The sequence below is a fragment of the Bos grunniens genome, chromosome 3 (assembly GCF_055505025.1).
Source record: "Bos grunniens cultivar Pamir isolate PY7600 chromosome 3, Bosgru_T2T1.0, whole genome shotgun sequence".
NCBI lineage: Eukaryota > Metazoa > Chordata > Mammalia > Artiodactyla > Bovidae > Bos > Bos grunniens.
In genome coordinates, this window is record NC_141167.1 from 105,296,166 (window position 1) to 105,323,916 (window position 27,751).

General features: G+C 44.4%; 1 protein-coding gene and 1 long non-coding RNA gene across 34 annotated transcripts; one reads left to right on the forward strand and one right to left on the reverse strand.

Moving 5' to 3' along the window:
• On the reverse strand, positions 1-27,402 carry TPM3 (tropomyosin 3). 33 transcript variants are annotated; one of them, XM_086392906.1, is made up of 10 exons: positions 27,204-27,402; positions 26,466-26,591; positions 14,868-15,001; positions 13,155-13,272; positions 12,996-13,066; positions 11,619-11,694; positions 10,927-10,989; positions 10,684-10,753; positions 9,651-9,729; positions 1-1,356 (listed from the first exon to the last, which is right to left on the reverse strand). In XM_086392906.1, the coding sequence occupies exons 1-10, from the start codon at positions 27,315-27,317 to the stop codon at positions 1,353-1,355; spliced, it is 855 nt and encodes a 284-aa protein (XP_086249032.1). In that variant the 5' UTR covers positions 27,318-27,402; the 3' UTR covers positions 1-1,352. The 33 variants fall into 33 exon arrangements, 27 of the variants coding, with proteins under 27 accessions (XP_086249032.1, XP_086249037.1, XP_086249033.1 ...); XM_086392911.1 differs by lacking the exon at positions 11,619-11,694 and adding an exon at positions 12,249-12,324; XR_015161056.1 differs by lacking the exon at positions 1-1,356 and adding an exon at positions 8,720-8,925 and having other exon boundaries at positions 11,619-12,324.
• LOC147376595 (uncharacterized) lies at positions 20,924-22,942 on the forward strand. The gene is made up of 3 exons (XR_015161062.1): positions 20,924-21,593; positions 22,188-22,392; positions 22,602-22,942. It is a non-coding gene; the product is annotated as an uncharacterized LOC147376595 (long non-coding RNA).
• Positions 27,403-27,751: the final 349 nt, after the last annotated feature.

Genomic DNA, 27,751 nt, shown 5'->3' on the forward strand with positions numbered 1-27,751 from the left:
TTGGAGGGACTGGTTCTTTATTTCAAAAAGACATTTATCAATTTTCAGTATCAAAACGGTTACACTATTGGTTTTTTTTTTTCTCCCAGTTGGTCCCCAAAGAGACACCAAAGGAGAGAACATTTTAAGCCAATTAAGCTGCAGGATGCACACCTAACAGACCTCACTGAAACCTCATCCAAAAAGGGGGATTGGGTAGGGAAAGAAACTTTAAAAGATCAGCACACTGCTAGCCCACAGACTGTAGAGAGCTCTTACAGGCAGAGGGGTGACCAGTGTGCCTCAACCCCAAAGAAGCAAAGTTCCAAAATAATATAAAATTTTAAAAGTTTTGTACATATGCTTTTCAAGATTTCTCCAGCACTAACCGATACAAAGCACAATGAGATGGCACTTTTAGAGACAGCAGCTTCAGACCCAGAAAACGGTGATGAGATGAGTTTCATATGGCTAAATCAGTGGCAAAACATAATTTTCTTTCCTTTCTTTCAAGGAGGCAGGAGAGCAAATAAGTGGTCACTTCAACATAAGGGGCACATGATCCATTCTGTGAGCAGTTGGGAACAGGGTAGAGCTAGGACAAGGATTTGGTCTCAGAGGTTTCACCATCTTAATTGTTTGGTCACTTCTGATGAAAAAAGAAAAAAAAAGGTTGTCCAAAGATACTGTAAAGCTGAAAACCTGAACAGCACTTTTTTTTTTTTTTTGGCTAACTCCTCCTGGAATCATCTTTCTGGTTTGGCAGGTACTTTTTACAGGGCAATGAGGTTTCCCCAAATGGAGCCTTTCTCTGGACTGCTAGGCTCTCAGTAAGGCAGGCCCAAACCTTTTCCCTTTCTCTCTGGAGAAGGCAATATGCATTAAGCTGAAATGTTACCTTCCAAAAGTGAGAAAGGGATTAGACTGCTGCTTCAGAACTACGGAATTATCTGGAATGTTTTTTTACAAATGGTTGTTACATCAACAACAAAAAAGGTAATTACAAAATGTGTACATCACAACATGCTTTTAAAGACACTTTGCATTGTGCTCACATTCCCTTAAACGTGTTCCCAAAGGTGCTCAGCCTCTAGCCCAACTGGAATCTCTGGGGAGAGGCAGAGACAGTTTGGCGAAAAGGACACAGGAGTAGGGGGTGGGAGAGGTGGCGAAAGGAGAAAGCAGCCTTCCAGTTAAAGATCAGCCCTCAGTTTAAAGGTCAGCTTCGGGCAGGCTGGCCCCAGCGGAGTCAGGGTGAGAGGGAGGAGCAGCGGCAGGGCGGGGCTGGGGTGCTCTACATCTCATTCAGGTCAAGCAGAGTCTGGTCCAGCATCCTTTGTGTACAGAGGTGCTCCTCTTTGGTGCATTTCAGTTTATCTAATGGGGGTAAAGGAGAGATGTTATAAAAGAAGTAAATTTCAAGGTCTACCCATTCTGAGAATTGCTCCTGTTGCAGGGAAGCTGCAGACTAATAAAGCAGCTGCCGTCTCAGCCACAGAAGTGAGCTATTGCATCACGCGGTTTTTCAGGGCCTCAGACTTGCCTACGGAAGTTACACGTGTTGCTGGACTTCTAGGGGAGGGAGCTGGGGACCTTATCATTTCCTCTCCTCCCCACACCCCAACTGAGGCTTTCAGTTTTCAGTCACTGAAGGAGGTGGCCTTAAGTTAAACATCAGCCATCCACTCTTCTAAGTCTTTGCCCACAGGATAACACCTACTCCAAATAGCCTGCTGGAGTCTGACACATTGAGAACAAGGATGGGCATGTTTCTACCAGTAGAAACAGCAGAATCTCAACTTGAAAATTTGAGTACAATAGGATCCCCATGCACTACAGGTTTTCCTCAACAAGTAGAGAGGAGAGGAATGACTAGCGGGATAAATAAAAGAACCCCCATAGCTAAGTCAGAGAATCTAGAAAGAAAACAAAGTCATGAATACAACAAAACAGGGACTTCCCTGTTGGTCTAGTGGCTAAGACTCTGAGCTCCCAATGCAGGGAAGGGAGCCCAGGTTTGCTTCCTGGTCAGGGAACTAAATCCTGCATGCTGCAACTAAGATTGAAGATTCCACATGCCACAACTAAGATTTGATGCACCCAAATTAAAAACAAAAAAAGAATACTGCAAAACATATCCTTGTAAGCAAAACATCAATTGACTTTCACAGAGTTATTCTTCAGGAACTAGCCTGTGACACAGTTACTTACAATTAAACATTATACCAGGAAAAAGAAGCACGAGGAAAAATGGGGAAAACATCATGAAGAAAACCAGCTGCTGAACATCAAGGAGAATCAAAGCTGCCCAGCAAGCAAACCACTCTCTGCTCTAGGGAGGTAGGGAAAATGCTCTTCAACTCAAGGAAGCGAATGGCAACACTGACCTATTCATGTCCCACACCCCTTTCTTTCCCTTGTCTTTTTTTCTACCCAGTCAGAAGGGCCCATCCCCGGGCCTGCAGATGAAGCAGTTACAATATCTTGTCAAGTCAGTCCTTTTATTGTTAGAAAACATTCATGCAAGCAACATATCCTACAGTCAGTGCACAAGTGAAAGAGCAGCGAATACGGGTGGAAAACAGAAAGCTCTCCCAGATTTCCTCGTTATAATCTCTCAGGTCCCTCCCTTCATCACCCACAATCTCTTGAAAAGCGTAGAAAGGCAGTATTAATTTTAACTGTTCCCACTTTACAGTGCAGTAAGGAAGACAACACTATTCTAACTGTTCCAATTAAAAAGCAACTTGCTTAGGGCAAAATAATAACTTTAAAAAGACAATCAGCTTTTTGCTGGGGTCCAGGTCAGTGGCATGAGCCGTAAGCTCGGTTTAATGGGCATCAGTGAGCCCTGCCCATCAGTCACATAGATCATGCAGCGTTAGCTTCAGCTCATTAGAAAGCAGGCGGTTTCGCTCAAGTTGGCTGTAGAGACGCTCTGCAGCAGCAATGGAGAGGAGAGAAAACAAGAGAAGGAGAGGAAAAAGAGGAGGAGAAAGAGAAAAAGGGAAAATTAGTAGAGTACCAGAAGTAAATCTTGAGACTTTCAACTACCTGGTATATATAACATGCATCTGTAAGGCTGGATGGATGTAAGGAGGATTCAGTCAGTTGGTGAAAAGACCAACAGAGGAATAAAATAAAAAATGCAGGCTAACAAGCTGAAAGGATGACATTTTGAGGGAGAAAAATATCTCCTTCACAGTATTTATTCCCTGGGTTAAGAAACTGAGACAAGTGAAACACAGCAAAAGAAGGAATACAGTTGGCTCATAAGAAATACTTTTACAAAACTTAGAGTTTGTAAGGAACCGATGTGAATAGTTGAATATTTTTCTATAAAAGCATTCAATACAGCATTATGAACAGGAGACTGGGATACATAGCCCATACGCACTCAACCCTACACTTTGTAATGCTTTTTGTGGTAGGTGTTGAGTGAAAGACGTATCATAGTGGCACATCCAATCAAAACCCAACTTCACCAAACCTGTTAGTGGCCACAGTCGCCAGCCCCAGGGAAGGTGGATTACTAATGCAAGCCAGTCAAGACTATCCTGTTTCTCCAGCCTCAGTAGCAGCTTAGGGTAATCACATGATCCAGTTCTGGCCAATGATGTAGGAGGTAGTGTGTCTGGGGGCTTCTGGAAAAAACTAGCCGTCTTTCTTGACTGGAACATGGATATGATGACTCGAGTTGCAAATTTCAACTAAGAAAAAAGGGCCATAAGAATCACAGAAACCCCAACTACATCAAGCCAAAGCTGCTCAAATCAAGACTTTTTATTATGAGAGAAAAATAACCGCATATTTATTTAAGCTGCTATTTCGATGTGTCTTAACTAAAAGCGTTCCTGATACAAGTAATTAAGTGCTCAAATCCCCTGGCTTTATCTGGATTTTCCACTTGGATGGTGATCGTCTTGTATAGAAATATCACATCACTATGCTGTGCAGCAGTAACTAATATAAACATAGTGTTATAAGTCAATTATACTTCAACAGTCTCACAGAAAAAGAGATCAAATGTGTGGTTACCAGAGGGGGAGAGTGTGTGTATGGGGGTAATTGGATGAAGGTAGTCAAAAGGTATAAACTTCCAGTTATAAAATAAATAAGTACTAGAGATGTAATGTACAGTATAATATAGTCAGTACGCTCTGTATGTTTTATATACGAAAGGTGTTTTTAAAGAGTCATCCTAGAAGTTCTCATCACAAGGAAAAAAAAATTTTTTTTTAATAAATAAAAAAGACGGGCTACAGTGACTCCAAATTCATGTGACCAACACAAGGGTAATGGAAATTGAGGGACAGGTCTTCCTAATCCACTTCTATTATCAGCCTCTGGTGTTCATAAACAAGTTTCTTCCTTTGTTTTACAGTCTGTTTCAAAATAGTCTCAGAAACTCAATATGAAAAAGACTTCTCTGTCTTGCATCTGTGGGCTCACTGTGGGCACTGCCCAGTTGCCTTGCCTTCTGGACTGAGGTTTTCCCAGTTCTACCCAAAAGCTGGGGACTAGTGTGTTCCCAATAATACTTGCCACTTTGTGTACACTATCCAAAACAGAAAACATACATGTATAAAAAGATCCTGGGGGGGAATAGCCAAAAAACAAGAGTTTCTGCCCCTTATACTAAGGGGCAGAATTGGAGAGAATTTTACAAACTGCACCTCCTACTAAACCAGTGTCACAATAGGAGGAATACTCTCCCTCCCCTCCCCCAGAGGAGAATTGAGAAATGTGTGAGGGCAGGTTTTAATTGTCACAACAACTGGAGGGTCTGACCTATTTATTGGGCAGGGGACAGCAATAAATAGCATTGTTCTGTACATCCCAGAATTATCCTGACCTAAAGGGCTAAAGTCCACCACTGAGAGACACTGTACTAGCCTACACTAGTCCATCAGGCCTGGGATTGGACCTGTCTTATTCACTGGGGCAATCCTGACAAACAGTAGGGGTTCAGATTGTGTTGAAATTTCATTCCTTGAACTATTTGGTGTTATATTACACCCAGAGACCATTTGCAATCTGGCTGTTCCGTAACACCTATATCTAAGTTAGTCTTAGTGTGACTCCCACTATCTTAGGAAAGATAGCTGTTATTAGGATCCTAACTCTAAAAAGTCTGGTCAGGGAGAGTTTTGTTCACTTAGAGAAGAAATAAAGAGGCAGAGAAGAAGTGGGAGCATTTTATTGCCTGATTAAATCCTAGAACTTCTAGTTCCTTTAGAATTGCATAAGGTCAGAAAGATAAATGTGATTGTTTTCTCACCTTGAACTTTGTAATAAGTAAGGTTTCTAACTCTGTTATTTCTATTAACTAAAAATTCAGGACCAGATACTAGTTCATTAAATTTCTTGGTTCCCTGTAAGAGCAAATTAAATGAACAAACAAAAACAAGTCAGAGAATCCCCCTTTGGTCTGATTTTCCTTTCAGGGAATAATCCCACGGATGCTACACATTCTTAGGCTTCACTAGGCTGAATCCGGTCAATTTCATTCTGTAACAGGAAAAGGATGGGAGTGCCTGGAATAAGGGGAACTGTATCAGTGTTAAAGACTCACATTCAAGGAATGATGTAAAACAGATTTTTTTTTTTTTTTAACTCCTCCCTCATGTTAAGGCTAAGGAATATTCAACCAATATCATGTGAATGGAAGAGTCTGGGTGTGGCTAAGACAAGGCTGCCTAACATAACAGGTCAGTTGCACCCATCAGGTAACTTGGGATCCAGTCTCATTTTGTTTTATTCCTTGTCCTGACAATGGTAAGGAGGAAGGGAAGAACGGATCCCAACACATCAGCCTGTGGTTTTTTCTTAGAAATTAAGATGAGGAAAGTTAAGGGGTGAAGCACTTTGCTCTGAGATTACCAATGCTCTGATGCTTCACCCTATTCCCATAGCAAGTCTTGGCTCAAGTAAAGATGGTTTCTACACCTCACTCTTCTTTCTCCATTCTTAGTTCTTTCCTTTGTTGGAAGCCTTCCTCTGTGCCAAAGTCAATTCCTTCTGCCCATATACTAAAACAGCTGGTACTATACAATGAACGCAGCAGCCACTAGCCACATGTGGTTAATTAAATTCAGAACTAAAAGTAAGCAGAATTAGAATTTAGTTCCTGGGTCACACTAGCCACACTGAGTATTCAACAGCCCCACGTGGCTGGTGGCTGTGATACTGGAAATCACTGTCAAAGGTTCAGACAGACATCATTATTCTAGACTATACTCCATGCCTCTTTTTTCCTTTCCATCAGTTTGCTTCTGCTCCTTGAAGTATGGCTCCTCTCCTTGTCCTTAATGCTCAAAACATACCCTCAGATTAATAAAGCATCAATGACAATTATGTTTTCATAATTTTCAATTATCATCCTTCTCTACCTGTTAAAGTTGAGAATCACTGGAAATCACCCAGTAATTAAAATTTTTTTAAAAGTTACTCATTTCTTCTACCCTTCCAACCAGTTCCATTTGGCTTCCACCTCTACACAGATTTTCCTCTGCTTAGTTTTTCATTTTACATTTGCAATTGTCTTTAGGATTCGAATTTACTTCCATGGCCTAAACTGCCTGCCAACCTCACGGACTCCTAAATCTCTCTTGTATCAAACTCTTCCCTTCAAGTGCTAGGATTTGTTTTCATCTTGGATACCAGCTAGTTTTACATACTTATTCCCTTGCCTTCCCAAACCAGGACCATATGACCGTCCTACACCTTTAATACCACCATTTCCCTAGGTTCAAAACCAGTCATCCTTGATGCTTCCTTCTTGCATTTGGTGACCACCCTTCATAATGCCCATGGTCAGCACCATCCCCTAATACCACTATCTAGGTCAGATTTTTCTCCCCAGGAAACTGCAATAACATAACCAAGTATTTCCTAAACTGTGGTACAGTCACTGTTAGTGTTAAGTGAGAAGATTGCAGACAGCATACTTTTGTGAACTTAATTAGCTATATGACTTTAATGTTCATTAGGAAAAAAACACTAGCACATGTCAAAACTTTTGATTTCAAGTTAGAATTGTGTAGTGTAAGAATTTTTTTTTTAAGCATAAGAAATTTTAAAATGAGTAAATTAAAAAAAAATAATGTAGCCTGCATGTAAATATGGAAAAAGCAGTCAAAAGTGGTATGCAAATGAACAAAATCTGGGAATCACTGCCTTAATGGATCACTTTGATAATCTGCTCCCTTTCCAATATGTTCTTTTTTTTTTTCTCCCAATATGTTCTTAACTTAGTTGCCAAATTAACTCTTCCACTCAGAACACACCCTTGTTCAAAATCTCTAGTGGTACCCCCATCACCTACAAAACAAAATTAAAACTCCCGAGCCTGATTACAGCACATACCTGTTCCCTAGTTTATCTAAATGGACCCTTAAACCTCTGGTGTCCTTCCCAATTCTATGCCTTTGTTCTTTTGCTTCTCTGATGAAAATGCTCAAGATCCACTTTCCCTCAACCAAACTGTCAAAAATGCAATCTTTTGGAATCCAGTAAAAATGAAGAGGAAAGTTTTGACATGTTTATTAAGTAACTTGTATGTGCCTCCTATCGTGACACTTTTCTTATCCTCAGCACTGCAATCAACCTCTTCCTCCCTCTGAGGGTACTTGATTATTTGGGGTACTCACCACACATCATCTTTAGTTTTATACATATGTTTTCTCTCCTACTAGATTCTGAGCAACCTGAGAGTAAGGAAGATGCCTCCGTCTTAATACCCTGTGCCTAAACTAGTAATAACCTGTACCTTAATCACAAAGGCTGTATGGAAAAAAGAAATGGTATAGACAGAAAGAAAACCGAATTCAATGGGACCTAAAGTTTTAAATTAGAGAAAACCTCTATACCTGGCTGTATCTGTTTAAAAGAAAGCCAAATTTTAAATATATACTATGCTGAGAAACTGAAGTACTAAGTGGATTACACTTAGGTACTTAGATAAGTATAATCTATGATTACACTACTGAGATTAAACTATATCTGCTATGTAAATCAGCATAGGAATTTCCGGAAGGTTGACATTTAATTCCACAACATGAACTTAGGAACAATCCTACTAGAAGCAATTTACCCTATTTATGCATGTACTAAAAAAAGTGGTACCTGTGTATAACATTTGAAATATGCATTACTGATTGTTTTCATTTTTCCAATAACAATCATTTATCACTTATATTCCATTAGCATATACTAGCAGGCAAATAGTAGTGAGCCTCAAATACGTAAGAAAGGTTTGTAACTGCTGGAAATTCTACCTATTATGTATATTCTCTGACTTGGGGCAATACACTTAGTCAATTTCAGCAGTCACATATTTGGGTCCACCGAGTATTCTGAGGATGAACCACTGGTAAAAGGATAGAGAGGATATATTGAGAGGTACTTCAGTGGTCTCTAAAAGAAGAACCTAAGCAGAAGACAAACATTCCAGACAGGAAGATTTAAGAACCTGGAAGTAAAGGACTTAGATAATTTCGTTCAGCTTAAGTGTCAAACTAGAGCTCCTGTTCTAAGGAACCTCTCCTAGTCCACCACTCTGATAGATCAGTTGAATTTAAATGTCAAGAAAAAATAGACACACACAAAAGTGGCTTTGATTATATAAGTCAGAGGAGGGAGAGCCTACAATAGCTGCGCCCCACATCACACCCCCAAGGCTCCTTTTTAGGGACAGCAGCAGCTTTGTCAATGACACAAATGCAGGGTAGCATGAGGCTTCCGGCAGCTTAACATTTTAATTTGGGGTGAGGGGTGGAAGAGAATACATAAGTTGTTTTGTGGCCACCTCCCCGCCCCCCGCCCATCTTAATGCCTTGGGGATCAGCCAGGCTGACCCAAATGGAATCCAGAGCGAGAGTGGGGCGTTGGGTTCCCCGAGGAAAGGGGGTAGATCCAGAACAGAGCAGAAACGGTGATAATTATCTGTGTGAAAAAGTAAGGAGACTCTAGGTGAGAAGGACAAGCATCAATCTAGACAGCAATTTGGGAGAGAGGAAGAGGAGAAAAAGGTTGGTGGCAGTAGGAATGATAAAAGACAGCCAGATACTGCAGCCTGAGTCATTTGGCTTCTTTTCAGGTTAGTGGGGGAAAAGGCAGATTAGCGTCAAGGATCAGGGATCCACAGCAAACAGATGAAGGCCCCCACAACTCTTTTTGGTGCTTTTTACTACCTGGCTTGCTCTGGGACTTGGCTCAGCCTTTTAGGTGAATTTGGTATTTCCAATCATGGGTGTTTCACCTGAACTTCAGTATCAGGGTACAAACCATACACACCAAGGAAGTCTGGGTGCTATGGCCCAAGTCACTGGCTCTCTGGGCCCTAGTTCTTTAATTGTATGACAACACGATTATCTTAAGCAGTAACTCTTCTGAGACGAAACTTAAGAAACAAACGGGAAAATCCCAGTGTCATAATGAAGGCACTATGAATAAAAAGTACAAAAATTACACGTAGATCAGGGTTCTACCACTGATCCAGGATTACATGCCTCCGCAGCTTTTGCCAACAAGTAACCAGCACCAATGTTTTAAAGATAAGAGTGGAGATTCTAGTTTCCAGAAGACAAAAGCAGAGCACACTATGCAGTCTGTACCCCCACCCACCCACAAGCCAAGGTCCCAGCCCCACTCTGCTGTCAGATAGTTACATAGAGGTCATGTCATTGAGGGCGTGGTCCAGCTCCTCGCTAATGGCCTTGTACTTCAGTTTCTGGGCATAGAGCTCATCTGGACAGGCACAGGAACCACAGGGAGGAATGAGGACACAGAGTAAAAGGTATCAGAAGCAGATGAAGAGAGGGAATCGTTAGAAATGAGGGAAAGCATGACCATGGGTCTAATCCCACCTTGAGGAGAAAATCTATCCTGGTAGCCATGACTGGCCATTTTCAGATTCACTGTCCCCAAGACCAACCAGACTTCTTGATACCTCTAATCAATTGCAGCAAAGGTTGAGAACCTGGGCATAGTCGTGACTAGAAATTCCAATTACCAAAGGCACTCAAGAGGATACCACTCCCACCCAGCAAACCTAATTCCTAGTAGTGATAACACTGAATTTAACAAAAATAGAAAAAGGAGAAAATACACATTAATACTCAGACACTTAATATTCAGACCTACCAAGCATGACCAATATTCTTGGCACCTCTGCTCTACAGGTTGCCTGCCCCAAACTCTCCCAAAGAATATTCTGCTACCCAGAGTGTACCAAAGCAGCATATCTCAGACTTCTCAGAGCAAAGTAAAAACTTTCCCTTGTTAGGGTAGATGCAGCTGCCAAATCGCAGGGGCAGGAAGCATTCAGAAAGCCCCTGGCATTGGTCAGCTCTGAGAAGTGGTCATTGCACCGCTGCGTCCCTTGGTGAGGCGCCCCTTCAACTTGAGTGGTGAACAAGATTGCCCAAAGTAGCCATGGGGTGACATGGGGGTACGTGCCATGACCAATCTCCTCCAAGGGGAGGATACAAATTCCAGAATATTAGGTTAAGTCTTATTAAAGGAAAGAGTAAGTATAAAAATCCAGTTCCAAGATCTGGCCCACTTCACCTGGCTGTGGCATAGGACAGGGCATAGGATGCACGCCAGGTCACTACCAAATTCTTTTGGTGTTGAGGGGAAGAGGGTCAAAGGGCAAGGTCTTCCTCTCTATTCATTTTAATCCCTCACCAGGCTCCATACCTTCCAAATCATCAATTGTCTTTTCCAGCTTGGCTACCGATCTCTCAGCAAACTCAGCACGGGTCTCTGCCTAGGGGAACAAGAAATGAGTCAGAATCAGAGATAAATAAGACAGTTCAAGAAGGGCCTTTATTTTTTCCACCTTCTGGTTCTATAATTTTCAGAACCAAAGCCAGCTAACTACCTTATATGCCTCTCAATGCCTTGGGGCCCCCCTCCTCATACATAATCACCCCAGCTCACCTCCTTGAGTTTATCGGTAAGAATCTTTATCTCTTCCTCATATTTGTCTTCTTTTTGAGAGTACTGTAAGAGAAGTAGAATAAACATCTCAAAATAGATATTACTCACACAGATGACACCCCGCTCCTGACCTTTACATTCAACATCCTCTTGGATTGAATGTGTTGAATGATCCATGAGAAAAAACAAGGCTGTTTCAGAACAAACAGTCCTTAAAACCCACAAATCAATGTCCTTGGCGCCATGATAACCTCAGACTCCACCAGGACCATTATTTTTAAAATGGACCTAGGCTTTGATCAACACAGGAAGGCATTCTTCCTGCCTCCAGGTTAATGAGTAAATGTGGTGACACCCGGAGGCCATGTGGCTGAAACAGTCTCACAAGAAGCTAAAGACAAGCCATCTTTCTTTATGCCCATTAGGTTTCAGATCTGATACTACTTGTTGCCCCCAAACATCAGCATAGCAGTATCAGCCTAGGAGAACATCACCCCGGGAATGTGAGACCAAGAAGTTTCTTTAACTACAGCAATCAAAGTGCACAGGAATTGGCATTAAACCCGAATCTGGAGAGAATAGGTGGATTCTTCTCACTGGATTATATAAGGAATGAGTCTCTCCCATTTTTCATCAAGGGCAGGGCTGGGCCCAGGCCCCAAAGCCTGTCACTTTTACAAACCAGCCCCTACCTTCTCCGCCTGAGCCTCAAGAGACTTGAGGTTGTTGGTGACATTCTTCAGCTCCTCCTCCAGCTCAGAACATTTACTGTGAATATTTTAAATACCGCAGGAGAGGAAAGGGGAAGAAGAGAATAAAAAAAGGGAGAGAGACACACAGACATGAATTGAACCTATATGTAGAGAGAGTTGGAAGGCATACTGGGGAAAAGAGAAGATCCTAGGTAATCTGGGCAAGCATCAACCCCCCTCCCTCTACCAGAGAACACATCAGGAACTAGACCCTCCTGGGCTGGGACTCAGAGTGTGCGGACACTAGTAAAGAGAACACCTGGGAAATCACTACCAGGAACAAATCAGAACAGCTACCTGGGGTGGAAGTGGGAACGGATGCCCAACCCAAAGATATCCCCCAAATCACCCAAGGGAAGGCGAGACCCTGTGGAAAGGCAGTGAAGTAATTAGGAAAGAAGAGATGAAAGATGCCAAGTAAGTGGAGAGGAATGGAGCATTCCATGAAGAGATGAGAAAGCACTCAACAAACCACCAGTGGAGGGGAGGCAGCTGCAAAACAGAACAAAAACAAAACCGAACAAAATCACACCATACACAGAACCGCTCTGTGGGTTTAATGGTTAGTACCTTTTCTTCAGCAGCACTCAGACACTTCAGGTTCTGGTCCATCAGTCTGATTTGCTCATCCATCTCTCGGCAACGGCTGTTAGTGATAGTCACAGGGATCGCACAAGCCAGGTGGTGGGGAGGGAGAAAGGTCAAAAAGGAACACAGCAAGGAAACAAGCAGCAAAATGGGGGAAAAAAATAAAAAAAAAAATGGAAAGAAAAACATCACCATGGTCATGATATGTCATGTCTAGAAGAGGGAAATGCGAGGGAAGCACAAATAAATCTGTATCAGCACGGACTTTGTTAAACAAGGCCCAGAAGGTGCCATCAGGGGAACAGGTCATGTCTGCCTTTGCCCGAAAGTTCCCCAGCAGCTTAGAGAAGTAGTAAAAACAGAGACACATCTTAAGTCAGCACAGCCACTTGAATGCCTCAAGGAGAAGCAGAACCCAGCTGGAAGGACCCAGTAGGCCTGCCGGCCAACAGTTCACCATTTTTTTTTTTTTTTTAGATTTCATCTTCCCCTCAATTTATAAACCCTCCCAACAAGAAATCAGGAAGCCTCATTTGTCACATGGCATGAGTTAAGACAGTTAAGAAAGCCCAAAGCCATTCTTGGGGCTAAAAGAAAAAAGCATTCTAGATGATTCCCACTCTCTAGGTCCTGTTTAACAAGGCTGAAGAAATGCTATTCACATTAGTGCCCAAGCCAAAAGGGAAGGGGCAGAATGGTGCGGCAAGATTTGGGGGGCAAGATACTCACGACTCTGCCAGCTCGGCTCGCTCCTCTGTGCGCTCCAAGTCTCCCTCAATAATCACCAACTTGCGAGCCACCTACGGGAAAAGACATGGGTTCAGTTCAGTGGAGCAAAGAAGGGGCCGATATCACTGAAGAGAGAGGGACAAGCGAAGAGTGCCGTACCTCTTCGTACTTCCTGTCTGCCTCTTCTGCAATGTGCTTAGCTTCTTTGAGTTGGATTTCCTGGAGTTCCATTTTTTCTTCATCTTTTAAGGCTCGGTTTTCAATAACCTTCATACCTCTGCCAGAAACAACAGGGACAGATGCAGCGCTGACAGCCTGGGGAGTCTGTCATCAGCTCATCAACTCTAAGGGACCCAGAACTGCACCAGGTAAAGCCCATGCCTCTCTGCTTGCGTCGCTCAAAAACAATTTTCATAGCACCTTCTCACCTTAGTTGAATTATTCTGCTTAAAATCTTTTCTTATAAATACATGCTTATTTAAAAATTAAACATTTAAATGAACAGTCTAAAGGTCTAATGCAAAAAGTCTCCCTAATTCTCGTCCTGCTCATCAAAAGTAATCGAATACCTGATAATCCTTCCAGAAATGTTTTATATACCAAAAATCTCATCACCTTTCCCCACGCCCCAAAGGAACCATGCTACACTGCTCTGCAATTTGTTTTCCTCACTTTCTATAATTTGGCCACTATTCTATAATAGTATACACATAGCTGTCTTATTTATTTTCATGGCTGCTCTGTGTTAATGTACTCCCAACAAGGAATTTTTTTAATTCTGCAAAGTCTTAGTTTGTGCAAGTCATCACACACTTTTGTTCTCATTTTAAGTCACATGTGGCAAGAAGCCAATTGGCTATTTTCAACAAAGATGAGCTGGTTCAAGGACTGTGGTTCTAACCCTGGGTACACATTAGAATTATCAATGGAGGGGGGACTTCTCTGGTTGCCTAGTGGTTAGAGCTCTGGGCTTTCATTGCTGGGTCCTGGGTTTAATTCTTGGTTGGGGAACTGAGATCCTGCAAGTGAGGCCATGCAGTACTCTCCCAGAATTTACTGGAGAGCTTTAAAAATAGCCAGGCCCCTTTCACAATGGGTTCTAACTGATTTGAGATGGGACCCAGGCATTCTGATGCATTTTTTAAACTCCCCAAAGATCCCTACCACGCACTCCCATGATTCTAACAGTGTAGCCAGGGACGAGAGAGCTTATTAAATCAGTGATTACTGGGCTCCACCTCTGATCCACTGATGAGTGGCAGAGGCTGCTGATGGGACTTTCTCCCAAATTCCTGCTATAGCTGGTCTGGAACCTCACTTTGAGAACCGCTCTGCTGCTGCTGCTAAGTCGCTTCAGTCATGTCCGACTCTGTGCGACCCCATAGACGGCAGCCCACCAGGCTCCCCCGTCCCTGGGATTCTCCAGGCAAGAACACTGGAGTGGGTTGCCATTTCCTTCTCCAATGCATGAAAGTGAAAAGTGAAAGTGAAGTCGCTCAGTCGTGTTCAACTCTTAGTGACCCCATGGACTGCAGCCCACAAGGCTCCTCCGTCCATGGGATTTTCCAGGCAAGAGTACTGGAGTGGGGTGCCATTGCCTCTGAGTGGGTGCTAAATGGAGGCCACTACAGCGATCCTATTACTAGGTGAATTTATTTATAGAGAAACACTAATTACACAAGGGTCATGGATCCAGCTAACCCTTACTCTGTTGGTTTTCATATGTAGAGAATATGAGGGACAGAAGGAAAGAAGATCCCGTGTAAAGACAGATAACTGTTTTTAAAAAAATAGGTTTTTAAGGAACCTGTTTGATTAGAGCCATTATGAACAACTTTTGAAATCCACACTTCATGAGGCCCCGCTACATACCTCTCACTCTCATCAGCAGCTTTCTCAGCTTCCTCCAGCTTTTGCAGGGCAGTGGCCAGGCGCTCTTGAGCTCGGTCCAGCTCCTCTTCAACCAGCTGGATCCTACGGTTCAAGGAGGCCACCTCAGCCTCAGCCTGTGTTTAAGTGAAAGAATGGGAAAAGGAAGCAAAGGCATGGTGAAAAGAAACTGAACTATGACACTAAGATGGGCTGAATACTACCATGAGGAAGCCAGAGTCTTGCAGGGTAGAACTTAACTCAGATGCATGTAAGACCGAGCAGACATGATTATACACTCTGTATTATGACAGGCATTTTCCTCCCTTTCCCATCAATGAATTCCCATATGTTCCACAGGAAAAGCATTTCAAAACTCAGTTCCTTGCCCAGCCCAGTGTCAGTTAGTACCACCCCCTTACTGGACTCAGTTCAAATTCCTAAACGCGCTAGTGTCAGAAAAGGTAAGCCAAGTGAAGGGGTCTGCCTGAGTACTGGCTTAGAGACATGTCTTATTCTGCAGCAGCTTTCCCAAGTGTCACATAAAGTAGAAAAATAAAGGTTTCTCAAAGAGGGAATCTTGGATTATCTGTTAATCTGCTGCTTAACTCAAGTTGTTAACCCTCTGATAACCTTACCCTAACACACCCAACAAGAGGATGACGAGCCAAGAGAATGTTTTCCAGAAGGACCTTCAGACCAGAAAACAAAAGGATGGAATATTGGGATACCAACTTTCCACCCTTTCAACTGGCCCCCACCTCCCGCGTTTTAAAAGTTGACTACAAGGAGTTTCTTTGGGCGAAAATTATCTGCTTTGATGGCATTACCAAAAAAACTGGGGGCAGAAGAATGTTCCCTCAGGCCTTCCACCACCACCCCTCCGAATTTCTGAATTGTGACCCTATCTATTCCTCAAGTCACTCCCTTAGCCTCACCCTCCACTGCAGTGTATGACAATCTTCTCCCTGGCTCCCACTCCACAATAAAAAGCACAGGTTGGAGTCCAAGTAATCCCATGCCTCTTCCTGGGCCATGGAATAAGAAGCAAGGGAAGAAGGAGGCAGCCACATAAGCAAGAATTCTACTGGTAGAGAAGCCTCTCTTATGATTGCCCTTCCCTTCCCCACACCTTTGCTGGTGGCAAGTACACTGACTGTCACAACTGCACAAGAATTTAATCTCCCCTGCACACAGTTCAGATGCTTATCCAAATGCTTGGTAAACACGATCTCTCTTCTACAGCCCAGATTGTGCCTGAATTCTATTACCCTGATTTCCTCCTGGTAGTCAGGGGTGGGGGTAGCTATAGAAATAATCTGGGCCACCAGCCCCTATGGGAAGGGATATAGCCCAAAAGACTCCTGTTAAGAACTGGGTTACATAGCACACAAAAATTTCCAAATACAAACATAGGCGATTCAAGGAACTGCAGGGGCTGGGGCTATATAACCAATGCCCTACAGGAAAAGAAAATCAAGATGTCTACATAAGCTGAAATTACTAAGAAACCGTTTGCATCTCTATTCAAAATAGCACAAAGACAAGTATTCTCTGGTCCTGTCTCAGGAAACCTAGGACAACACAGATTTCACCTCACAAGCTCAAAAAGGCTAACAGGTCAAGGTTATTATGAATCTGGCAATCAGGCAAGAACTGTGAAAGAAGAACTGAGAACTGACAGTTCAATCATTTACTCCACCCCTCTATCTTCAGATGCCTAGAACTTAAAAAAAAAAAAGAAGACGGAACCCAGATTTGAAGGAAGCTCATGAAATCTAAGTCCCCACCCAGCTCACCAGCAGTTACCCAAATGAAGTAAAGATAACAGGCTATGGGGGCGGGGGTGTATAGTTTCCATGACAACAAGCTGGCTCGGGCAGTTTCTCCCACAAATCAGCATTTACAATAGAATTCTTCGCAAGGCTGAAAAGGGAGGAGGAGAAAACACATCTTGGTGCCCTAATCAGAGCATGCGCACACTGAACAAGCCCGTACCAAAAAAAGAACGCATGATGGGAGTCCCACAGCAAAAGCTTTGGAGACCCCCGTGGGGAGCAGAGGGAGAGCAAGGTAGTCACTGTTCTATTTTTTTCTTTTCCTACAGAGGATCAGTTTTCTTTACAGTGAAACAAAAGCTTGCAGAATCAAGATCTGTTTAATATTTAAAGGAATAAGGGAAGACACCTACCTGACTTTTCCTTCCAGCCAGAACCTATGCACAATGCCTGTCCCTTTCAGGTCAATTAAGTGGTACCCAGAGATTGAGTGGGACTAACTTCTGCAGGTGACAATGGGAAACATTAACTTCATGCTGTCTATCATCCTAGGTCTAGCATGCGGTTTTGATCTTTCAGCCCGCTCACCCCTGTCTAGGCTGGAGGTACACTGTGAGGTCCTTCCTTCAGGTAATAATAGGATTCTCCCTACCCAGTAAGCAAAGATCCCATGGCCAGAGAGGAGAACAAAGCAGCGACTGACTCACTTCAGAAGATGGCTGACAACAGCTTCAGCTAGGAAATGAGTTTAAGTGCTACCATCCTTCACACTAAAGAGATTGCCCAAGAGCACCATACCATACCCATCAAGAGCACCATACCCATCAAGGCAGAAAAGACAGGAGACTGGTGTTCAGAGGCAGATCAGGGCCAAGGACAGAAGGGGATTAGCCTAAATCTGGTATGCTGCCACTCCAGGGTTTCTCTTTTTAGACAAAAGCCAGAGATGAAATTCAAAGGAAAAGAGTAACGGAAAAGTTAGGCTTGAGCCCTGTGAGTAAAGGACTGCTCTGGTTTACAGTGTTCACAAATGTATCTACCCAGGGAGATACTGTGTCCTTGGGGACTTTAAATTTCAAGGGGGAGGCAAGTTGGAAGGAAGGGAGCAGTTATCTGTTCCAGAGTAAACAAAGGTGGAGACTAAGCGGAGGCACTCAGAGCAAAGGGCTATTTGCCTCTCCCCTATGAGTACGTGCTCTTAGTATGAAGTAAGAAAAAAAAAGCAAACCTCAACCAAGGAAAGGTGATAAAGTCAGTGGCTTATCCCATCAGACCGTACAAACAGAAGAGAGCTACACAATGGCCAGACATTCTAACCACCACCACCACCCACCCCCTGCAGACTAGGAATTTGGGAATACGGCCACAATCAAACTGCTGTTCAAAGCCCACTCACTCCCTCAATAGTATTCCTAAATTTTTTAGACCAGGAAAAAAAAAAAAAAAAGAGCGAGAAATACCAGAAGTTAGGAGACAAGTATTAAAAACAGATAAGGTGAACTGTACACTTAAAAATGGTTAAAATAGTAAACATTTACCACTCTATCTTTACCACTACAACACACACACACAGATGAGGGAAAAGACTGCACTGAAATATTATGTTGCCATAAGTTTCAGTTTCGCAAAAAAGTACAAAGGAGATTCAAAATCAAAAGTGGATTTGACAAGCTGCTACATTATAATTATATATGGGCTTCCCTGGTGGCTCAGACATTAAAGCGTCTGCCTCCAATGCGGGAGACCCGGGTTCGATCCCTGGGTCGGGAAGACGCCCAGGAGAAGGAAATGGTAACCCACTCCAGTATTCTTGCCTGGAGAATCCCATGGACGGAGAAGCCTGGTAGGCTACAGTCTACGGGGTCGCAAAGAGTCTGACATGACTGAGTGACTTCACCTTCACCTTACATTATAAAAGATACATCTCCAGGTCAAGAGCAGTAGAGATGGTTTCCAGAACCACTCAATTGGCTCTGGACTCGTTCAGCTTCCCACAAGGGCTGGATTGATAACACAAAGCAACCAGAAAAGTAATTACGTGCCAATCCCACTAATGGCATGCAATAACATAAGGGAGGGCAGAGCTTCCAGCTCCAGGCGGGAAGAGCCTGCAAAATCCACATTCCAGAATGCCCTAAGAGGATAACAGGTAGTTCAGACACTCCCCCCTCTCCCTTCCCACAGGTGTTTCCTCAGGAGGAATTCAAAGTTCACTAGAGCAGAAAGTCAAAAGATTAGGCACTTTTCAAGCTGGGCTGTAGAAAATACTGGTTTCATAAATATTTAACTATCAATCTACTTCCCCATCTGAGTGAGGGCTTCCTCACTAGAACTCACTCAGCTCAGTAAGCAAATCTGGCAGGCTCGGAATGAGGGAGAAGCTTAAGAAAAACCTGAAGCTGCTCACTCTGCTCTCTCACCTATGAGCCCAGGTGGGAAAAAAAAAAGGAGTGAAATTTCCCTGCAAGGAAAATTAGCAAATCCTGAGTGCAGTGAATGTCCAGGACATCCTAGGCGGGAAACCAAGTCCTGGGGGCTACTGAGGGTGGGGGTAATGACATCATCTACCCTAGAATCATTCCTAGCATGCCCTTACTTTGAGCCTGGCTCTAGGTCAACACATGGCCAGTTCCTTAGAGCCACCCTGTCTCCCCCTTTAAGGGGATCTGGTCTCCAGAACAAAGGAGATGAGAAAGTGTCCCTAGTCATAAAGAGTCACCCAGCCAGTTCATCTCACTAGAATGATAATTAGAAGTTAGGAGCATAATGAACAGAGGAAAAATCCACTGAGAAATGAGTGACTGAGGAAACCAAGCTCCCAGCATTTCTATGTCCAGTTGTAAAAAGAAATTACTATTCTAACAATCTTTAAGTATTAACCTGGAGGGCAGCTGCTTCTCTCATTTCCCCAAAACATTAATTCTCAGCCACTCCCCAAAAGAGCAGCCAAAAGTGGGGAGGGGAGAACAAGGAATACCAATAAACCACAAGAGTTCTTTCATTAGGTCTTCAAATTTTAGCAACAGTTACTTTCCCCTCCAGCCTCAGGATCCTCCAAAACCAAAACCTCAACTCAGGAAATCAGTTCTACCCACTAGACTGCACCCTAGATCGTGGAAAACCTATGGCTTACTAAAACTAGCCCACCACTTCTCAACAGAAAGCAGTTTCAAGAATCACCGTTCAATCTATGAGCATATTATGTTTCAACTTTTAGTTGAACAAATATTCAACGTAAAAAAAAAAAAAAAAAAGACACTAGAGTGGGTACTTGGGAACGTAGCAGAGTAGTAACGTCACTTAAGAGACCCCTCGAAACTCCATCAGCCACACTGCCTAGGGCAACCAGAAACCTTGACAGAAGTTGGCACTCCATCAGATTCTCTACCACATACTCTCGCTTATCAGCTCTGCTTGGAAGAAGTGTTCTTAAACGGTTCAGCTTGCACTCTTCACACTTCAGCAATAAAGGCCTGAATCTGGCAGAAGATCCCGCCTTCCAGGTAGTCTTGGAAGCTAGGCAGGTTTTGTTGGCTCCTACATTTGCACTCACAGAGGCAGCGAGGTACTATCTCCTCCCCTCCAGTTTCACGTCGACAGAGTGGGTTTAGCAGCTGCAAGTGTTCCCCCTAAGAGGAAAGGGCCCCAGACCGGAGGATGGGAGGCGGTGCTGTGGCCTCAACCTCCTCCAGGGAGGGCACCGCGCTTCCTCAGTCGACTGCTGCCTCATTTCCTGAGCAGGAGGAGGGAGCGGAAAAGCTGCCAGCAAGCCAGGCCGGGGGCTTTCCGGCTGTTCCCACCCTCTACCCCCCACCCTTTCGGCTCTGCACACCTCCAGATCAGAGAGGCAATCACCTACTCTCACCCTTTGGGCCGGAAACCCCAAACGAGAGCAAAGTCCCCCACCCCACCGGGGAAGTGGGGGAGGGAGAGGCCGCTGAGCCCCTCCCTTGACCGCGCCCGACTCGGAGGGATTGAATGAATGAGCCGGGAGAAAAAAGGAAGAAAACCACGCCTCAGACCCCGTGAGGCTCAATTCCTTCAAAAGTCAAGTCTGCTTGCTCCAGCAGCCAGTGTCCCCCTCACCTACTTGAGGTCCAAGTGAAGCTAAGCCCCACCCATCCTCCGGACTTCAACTTCATCTCGGATTATACTGGCCCCCTAAGGACCGTGCTCCACCGCAAAAATCCGGCCCCACTTCGGGGTCCCATCTGCTCCAGCGCCTGCCTCTCCCTCACGCGCCTCGCCCTCTCCGTACCTGTTCTCGGGCCCGTCTTTCTCCCTCCACTTCCCGCTGGAGGCGCTCGGCCCTCTCCTCTGCATCATCGGCCTGCTGCTGCAGAACCTGGATCTTGCGCTTCACCGCCTCGATGGTGGTGATCCCGGCCATGGTCCCCACCCAGCTCCTGCTTGCCTACAGGGTCCTGCCTCCTCCGCTCGGCGTTGCAGCCGCTTCTCACCCCTACTTCCGCCTGCTCCGCCCTGAAATACCGGAACTCACCCACCCGCCCGGATGTGACGCTACGACCGCCGCGCCCTCCCACCGCCAGGCGGGCGGGAAGGCAGTCCACTAGACGGAGGCCGGCGGCAGAAAGCGAGGGGCGGGCCCGCCCAGTACCCCTGGGCGGCTGCTTCCAGACTCTCCCTCCGGCCAGCAAAGGAGGGCGGGGTTGGGAAGAGGGAGGGCTACCATGGTAACCAGAAGGCGCGTAGTGGTTAAGCCTCTCCGGCCCTGGGCAGACTGCCCACAATGGTTGGCCTGTGCGGCCTTTACGCACTCGCAGTTGACCTCTCACTCCTGGCACCCTGTGGCCTCTCCAGAACGTAAACACCCCACAAGCCTCTACTTCACCCACCCCACAAATGCTCCAAACCCAAGTGCTAAGAAAAGACTTTCTGGGCCTCATCTTCAAGAGTGCTGCTCTCCAGCCTCCTTTCAAAGTCAGCTCAGGTGGGTGCTCTCCCATCTCCTGAAAGTCCGTGAAGGGAATTAATGGGGGGTGAAGAGATGGGCAGTTTGGCAAAATTCTCGTTCTGTTTGTCACCAGTTATGAACGTGTTCTACTCAAAATACTGGTCTTTTCCCCTGATACTTTTGAGAATCAGTATACACCAGTGATTTACCAGCCTCTCCAAACCTTGAATGATTCAGGACTTTGTAATTAATCATCGCTTACAATTCCTTTTGTAGGTGAGGAATGTGTCTTAAGCCTCCATTTTATCAGAAGGAGTCCTCTATTACAGACTAGTGTCACGAGATCCTTTGTGCAACAGCACTGATAGGAGCATCTGAAAAACATATATAGTATTGAGAATCTCAGCCTTCCCTCTGTGTTAGAACTTTCACCAATTTCACACTACTACTGCTTCCAGGTACCCCAGGAGCTATTTATCAGTTAGAAACCACCCCTACAGGCATTGCCATGCAGGATTTTTAGAAGCACAGTAATAAAGAGCCTGGAGGATTTTACTCTTCCCTCTTATTTCTTTGTATTCCTCCCACCTTCTCAGTAAGTAATAGTAATAAGCCTCTCCTGTGTTGCAGATCTCTTTTTCTCTAGAGAATTAGGATGTCGACCAGGATTTTAAATTAAGAATCCTGACCCCCAAGAAGATTTATAAGTAAGACATTGGTGCTGCGCTCAATGCCTTGTTCTGAAGACACTCCCACCAGAGGCTGTCTTCAACCATCTGCATTTAGAAATACTGAGCATTTAGACTAATCAGAGGAAACAGAAACAACTCAGACAGTAAGTAATTTGCTTGAGAGAGTAACCTATACACTGATTTACCACCCCTGCCCCTGCTACGCACCCAGGAAATGGAAAGAAAAAAAGCAGGGTTTGAAGTTTCAGTAAACTCTGCCCTGATGGCCTAAGACCTTTCCCAACTCTCTTTGGAGAAATCTAACGAGATATCCATAATCCATGGAAATAAAAATGAGACTTTGTCATCTCAGGGCTGATCAGCAGGGGACACTATTGCACTGCTCCCTTGCCCTACTGAAGAAGCAGAAGACTTCATCTTAGAAAAACCAAATGAGTGTTGAGAGCACCACTGCATTCCTGAGGCTGGTAGATTTGAACAGATAATCTTCTCTTGATCCAGGGAAACAGGTGGACTGACTCCTAATGACCTTTAAAAGCATGATGGATGGGCAGCAAGGGGCTTAGTGCTATTGTTTTCCTGGTAACCAACAGTACAGTATATCAACAGGTGTATATGTCTGTCCTCTCCCTCTTCTCCCCATCCTTTTCACCTCCTATCCTTGAAAAAAGTATAACTTGTGTGTCCTACCTATTGCATTCTCCTTTTGTTTTACCTTCAACAGCTTCTGATTTCATCTCAGATCAAAAGAACCTTCCACATGGTTGCACCACAGTGTGAATGTTCTGACCACCAATGACTTGTACACTTAAAAATGGTTAAAATGGCAAATTTTACATTATGTACATATTTTTCACAATTAAAAAATGAAAAGGACCTTGGATGAACTTAGGGAGGAAATAAATGAAGTTCAGACTGACCTTGCCACACCCTCACCCTTTCTTTGTTCAAGGAGTCCTAGCAAATCCTATGCTTTCCACATTGGCTTCTCAGGTAACCAGGACTCCCAGGTTCTCTTTCCCTTATATTTACATCAAAGTAATGGTGATCGCAGCCATGAAATTAAAAGACGCTTACTCCTTGGAAGGAAAGTTACGACCAACCTAGATAGCATATTCAAAAGCAGAGATATTACTTTGCCAACAAAGGTCCGTCTAGTCAAGGCTATGGTTTTTCCAGTGGTCATGTATGGATGTGAGAGTTGGACTGTAAAGAAAGCTGAGCACCAAAGAATTGATGCTTTTGAACTGTGGTGTTGGAGAAGACTCTTGAGAGTCCCTTGGACTGCAAGGAGATCCAACCAGTCCATTCTAAAGGAGATCAGTCCTGCGTGTTCATTGGAAGGACTGATGCTGAGGCTGAAACTCCAATACTTTGGCCACCTCATGCGAAGAGTTGACTCATTGGAAAAGACCCTGATGCTGGGAGGAACTGGGATCAGGAGGAGAAGGGGACAACAGAGGATTAGATGGCTGGATGGCATCACTTCGATGCCCATGAGTTTGGGTGAACTCTGGGAGTTGCGGATGGGCAGAGAGGCCTGGTGTGCTGTGATTCATGGGGTTGCAAAGAGTCGGACACGACTGAGCGACAACTGAACTGAATATGCTCTCTTTACTTGTTTATTAATCTCAAGGGCTGAAGCTGAGCTGTGAACTCCCTTCCTATTAGAAAGAGCACCCTCCCTTCAAAGACGCATATATTCTGTGCTGCTGACTCTGACCCTTGCTCTCTACTTGAAACCTGTTGCCTCTTCTTGATTTAGCGCTTTCCCCAATTCCCATAGACGCCTTCCTTTTCTTCTTTGACCCTTTGAGGCAGCAGTCAACAAACTTCTGTAAAGGGCCAGATAGTAAATATTTCTAACCTTGTGGGCCATAGTGTGTGGCTGCCACTCTCTTGTAGGGGGAAAGTCAGTAGGGCAATATGTAAATGAATGGGCATGGAAATGCTCCAGTAAAACTTTGTCGGAAACCAGGCCAAAGCATCATTTACCCCGATAGTTTGCTGACCCCAGCTTTGAGAAAAGAAACCTTTCTTCCAGTTTCCATCTTCAGTTCAGTTCAGTTGCTCAGTCGTGTCTGACTCTTTGCCACCCCATGGACTGCAGCACACCAGGCTTCCCAGTCCATCACCAACTCCGGGAGCTTACTCAAACTCATGTCCACTGAGTTGGTGATGCCATCCAACCGTCTCATCCTCTGTCGTCCCCTTCTCCTCCCGCCTTTAATCTTTGCTGGCATCAGGGTATTTTCAAATGAGTCAGTTCTTTGCATCAGATGGCCAGAGAATTGGAGCTTCAACTTCAGCATCAGTCCTTCAATATTCAGGACTGATTTCCTGATAGGATAGACTGGTTGGATCACCTTGCAGTCCAAGGAACTCTGAAGAGTCTTCTCCAACACCACAGTTCAAAAGATGGGTTTCCATCTTAACCCCAAGTTTGTTTGCCTCTTGCCTACAAGCTTCTCCTATTTCTTATTCTCTTACATATCTCTGAGGGGACTTAATGACTTTTTGGGAAAGCTAACAAGAGGGAGAGAAGTTGAATGAGGTTTTTTTTACCCATACTTTACATATTTAAATGGTTTTGGTAGCTTTCTATATGACTATGAGAAGTTTCTTTCAAATGAATATACTGAGTAGACCCTGTCTAGGTGGGGGCTGATGTGTGCTTACGTGTGTGTGTGTAAGGACAAATAGAATTCATCTCCAACAAATTCCTTATCTTCCCAATGGTATCAGTGTATTGTCTAGAGCCTCTATGTCATTCTTTCTCTCCCCAAATCTCGGGTTAATCTTGTTTGTTTTTTCATTGTTCCTGGAAGTACCTCCTCAAACCCATATACTAGCTATACCAGCCTAAGGACTTTCCCAGAGAGTTGTTACAATTTTGTTACATCTCACAAAATTGTTATCAACCTGACATTGTGTCCATTTGTGAAAACTTAATCCTCTGCCCATTTATTTGAACCAGAGAGATACAGTCATCTATCCTTGTAACCTAAGTTCGGCAAGTCCAGCAGGCCATCAAGCTCTAGCCCAAAGTCCTGGAGTAAACTGTGTTGTTCACAGTTTTCCACAAAGGAAGAATGAATAGTTTGCAGTGGCGTAAACTCTTGGAAACTATGAACATGTATCATGTATATAATACGCTCTCTGTCTGTGACCTCTGGCATGATATATTCAACAACCCTCAGCACTTCCCCAGGTCACTGAAAGCGGCAAAAAGCCAGCAGGGAGATCGGAAACCTAATAGTAAAGAAGTGAATGAGAGCATCCGAAAACGTTGCTGAACCTCTTGCTCTGTTTCTAGCTGTTTTCCAAAACCAAATGTGATTTTAAAAATACTTTCTTACTAACTCAATGCTGAAAATTGACTGTATTTCCATCAATACCAGAACATTCTTTTGTTGCTGTTAAGATTCCTGTGTTACTTTTCTTCCACAAATCTTTTCTTGTAGTCTCTCTTTTATCTTTGTGGTTAACTTCAAGGTTGACGAGATAAAGGGAAATGGGCGACTATGAGATAACGTGAAGTGGAAAAGAGAATTTATTTCATTTTCAAGTGGGAAAACTTAGCCCTAGAGAAGCTGAATAATTTAGTCAAGGTCACAGAGTGAGGTCTGGTGGTAACAACTTTACTCCCTGGTCCTTCTTATTTCTGATATTAAGATTCTCTCAGCTGTGCTATAAGCAGTGCTTTCTATGGCATCTCTGTGGCATAAGGTCAGATGCCCACATTGCCCACGATAAATAAACCCATATAGGGCCAGGGTCAGTGTGACCTCCTTTGTCCCATTGTGAAATCTGAGCTAGCTCTGCTGGGCAGTTGAGAGATGAGAGGTTCCCTATTAATACACATATCTACATGCCAGTCCTTGGACCCAAAAGCTAAGAATGTGGCATGGGGGAGGAGGTGGGGTAAGTGATAGCACTCTGGACTTGGAGTTCCCTCCCTTTGTCCAGGTCCTGGGAAAGATAATTAAATTCCTGGATTGGGGGTAAGAAAAATGAGACTTCTGCAAGTTTTAAAGAATGAAAGTATGTGCCAATAAGGGTATACCAGCATGTGGGAAAGATGCATGTGGGTATCTACGCCTATGTTCTGAGAATCCACAAGTGTGTATATGTCCAAGTGTGTTTAGAATTCAGTTATTAACATGAAGATCTATTTGCATAGGTTAAACCCACCCCCCAGTTTCCCTATACTCACATCAGCTGCTTTCTTCTCTGCCAGCTCCAGCTTCTCCTGGGCATCCTTCAAAGCTTCAGAATACTTGTCCAGCTCGTCCTCTGTCCCTTTCAGCTTCTTCTGCATGGCTGCCAGCTCATCTTCCAGCTATGGAAGCCCCAAGAGTCACACACAAGACACACATACACAACAGTGCAGACTCAGACCCTAGGCTCTTGAGCCTGACAGACCCCTGAGCTCACCCTCTATGTTACCATCCTCAGAGAGACAACACACTTTCTTCTTCATCAGTTTCAGCCAACTGCCCCAGGAATTTTGCTATGGCCTTGGCCTGTGACCTTGTAATCTCTGACCCTAAAATGACCAGGCCACGCTGAGTTTTCATTAAGACATTGGGATGGTAAATATCTTCAGATGTCGATGTCTGTGACCCCATTTAAGGGAAAAGAGATGCTGCATGCCAAGCTCCCACCTTTTCCTCTAGAAGTCACGAGTTATTCCAAAACATGATCCACTCCCACTTAAATTGAGCAGACAGACTGTGGCTCAGAAGGGGTCACTGACTTTCACAAGGTCACACAGGCAGTCTAAGGCAAATACCCTAGATGCCCTCTTCGTGTGCTGTGAGGCTGGGGAAGAAGAGGAGTCCCTCCCGCCCAAAGGATGAGCTGGCACCAGTGGTCACTGCCTTTCCCACCAAAACTCTTCCACTTCAGTTTTGTTCACCAGCCGGTAAGAGAGACCAAGGCTAAGGCCTACCTGCTTACTTCTTTCTTCTGCCTGCTTCTGCTCAGCTTCCGCTTGCTCTGCCCGATCCAGAGCGTTCTCCTTGTCCAGCTTCAGCATCTGCATCTTTTTCTTGATGGCCTCCATCCTGAACAGTGGCCGTTGGGGAGCTCACCTGTGAATACTGGAGGACTGGAGACTAGGGCAAGAAAGGAGGGGCTGCTGGCTGAGTGACTAGCTCCCCAGACCTGGGCCTTTATTTCTGCCCATGGCTCCACCTCTTGTTCCTAATATGGTGTTCCCAGCCCCATCATTGTTCTCAGGGGAACACAGGGTGAGACACTTTGATGGACTGACATCACCAGCAAAGAAAAATTAGGGAACAGCTGAGGCTGATTTTAGACAATGGAAAGTGGGGGAGGGAAAAGGTTCTCCCTGACCCTGAAACTTTCCACTCACGCTGGGCAGCTCCATGCATATTTTAAAAGAGCAAGGAAGGGGGAGGGGTAGGACACTGAAATAGAGAAGGGTACTTTGGCAATTCTAGAATGGTAGTTTTCACCCAAAGCGTGACTAGTTTT

Coding starts and splice junctions, on each gene's coding strand:
- TPM3 (XM_086392907.1), bottom strand. CDS start 27,317: ATGGAGGCCATCAAGAAAAAGATGCAGATGCTGAAGCTGGACAAGGAG. Junction 26,592..27,203: donor CAGAAGAAAGAAGTAAGCAG/GTAGGCCTTAGC, acceptor GGGCTTCCATAG/CTGGAAGATGAGCTGGCAGC. Junction 15,002..26,465: donor CAGAGAAGAAAGCAGCTGAT/GTGAGTATAGGG, acceptor ACTTAAACACAG/GCTGAGGCTGAGGTGGCCTC.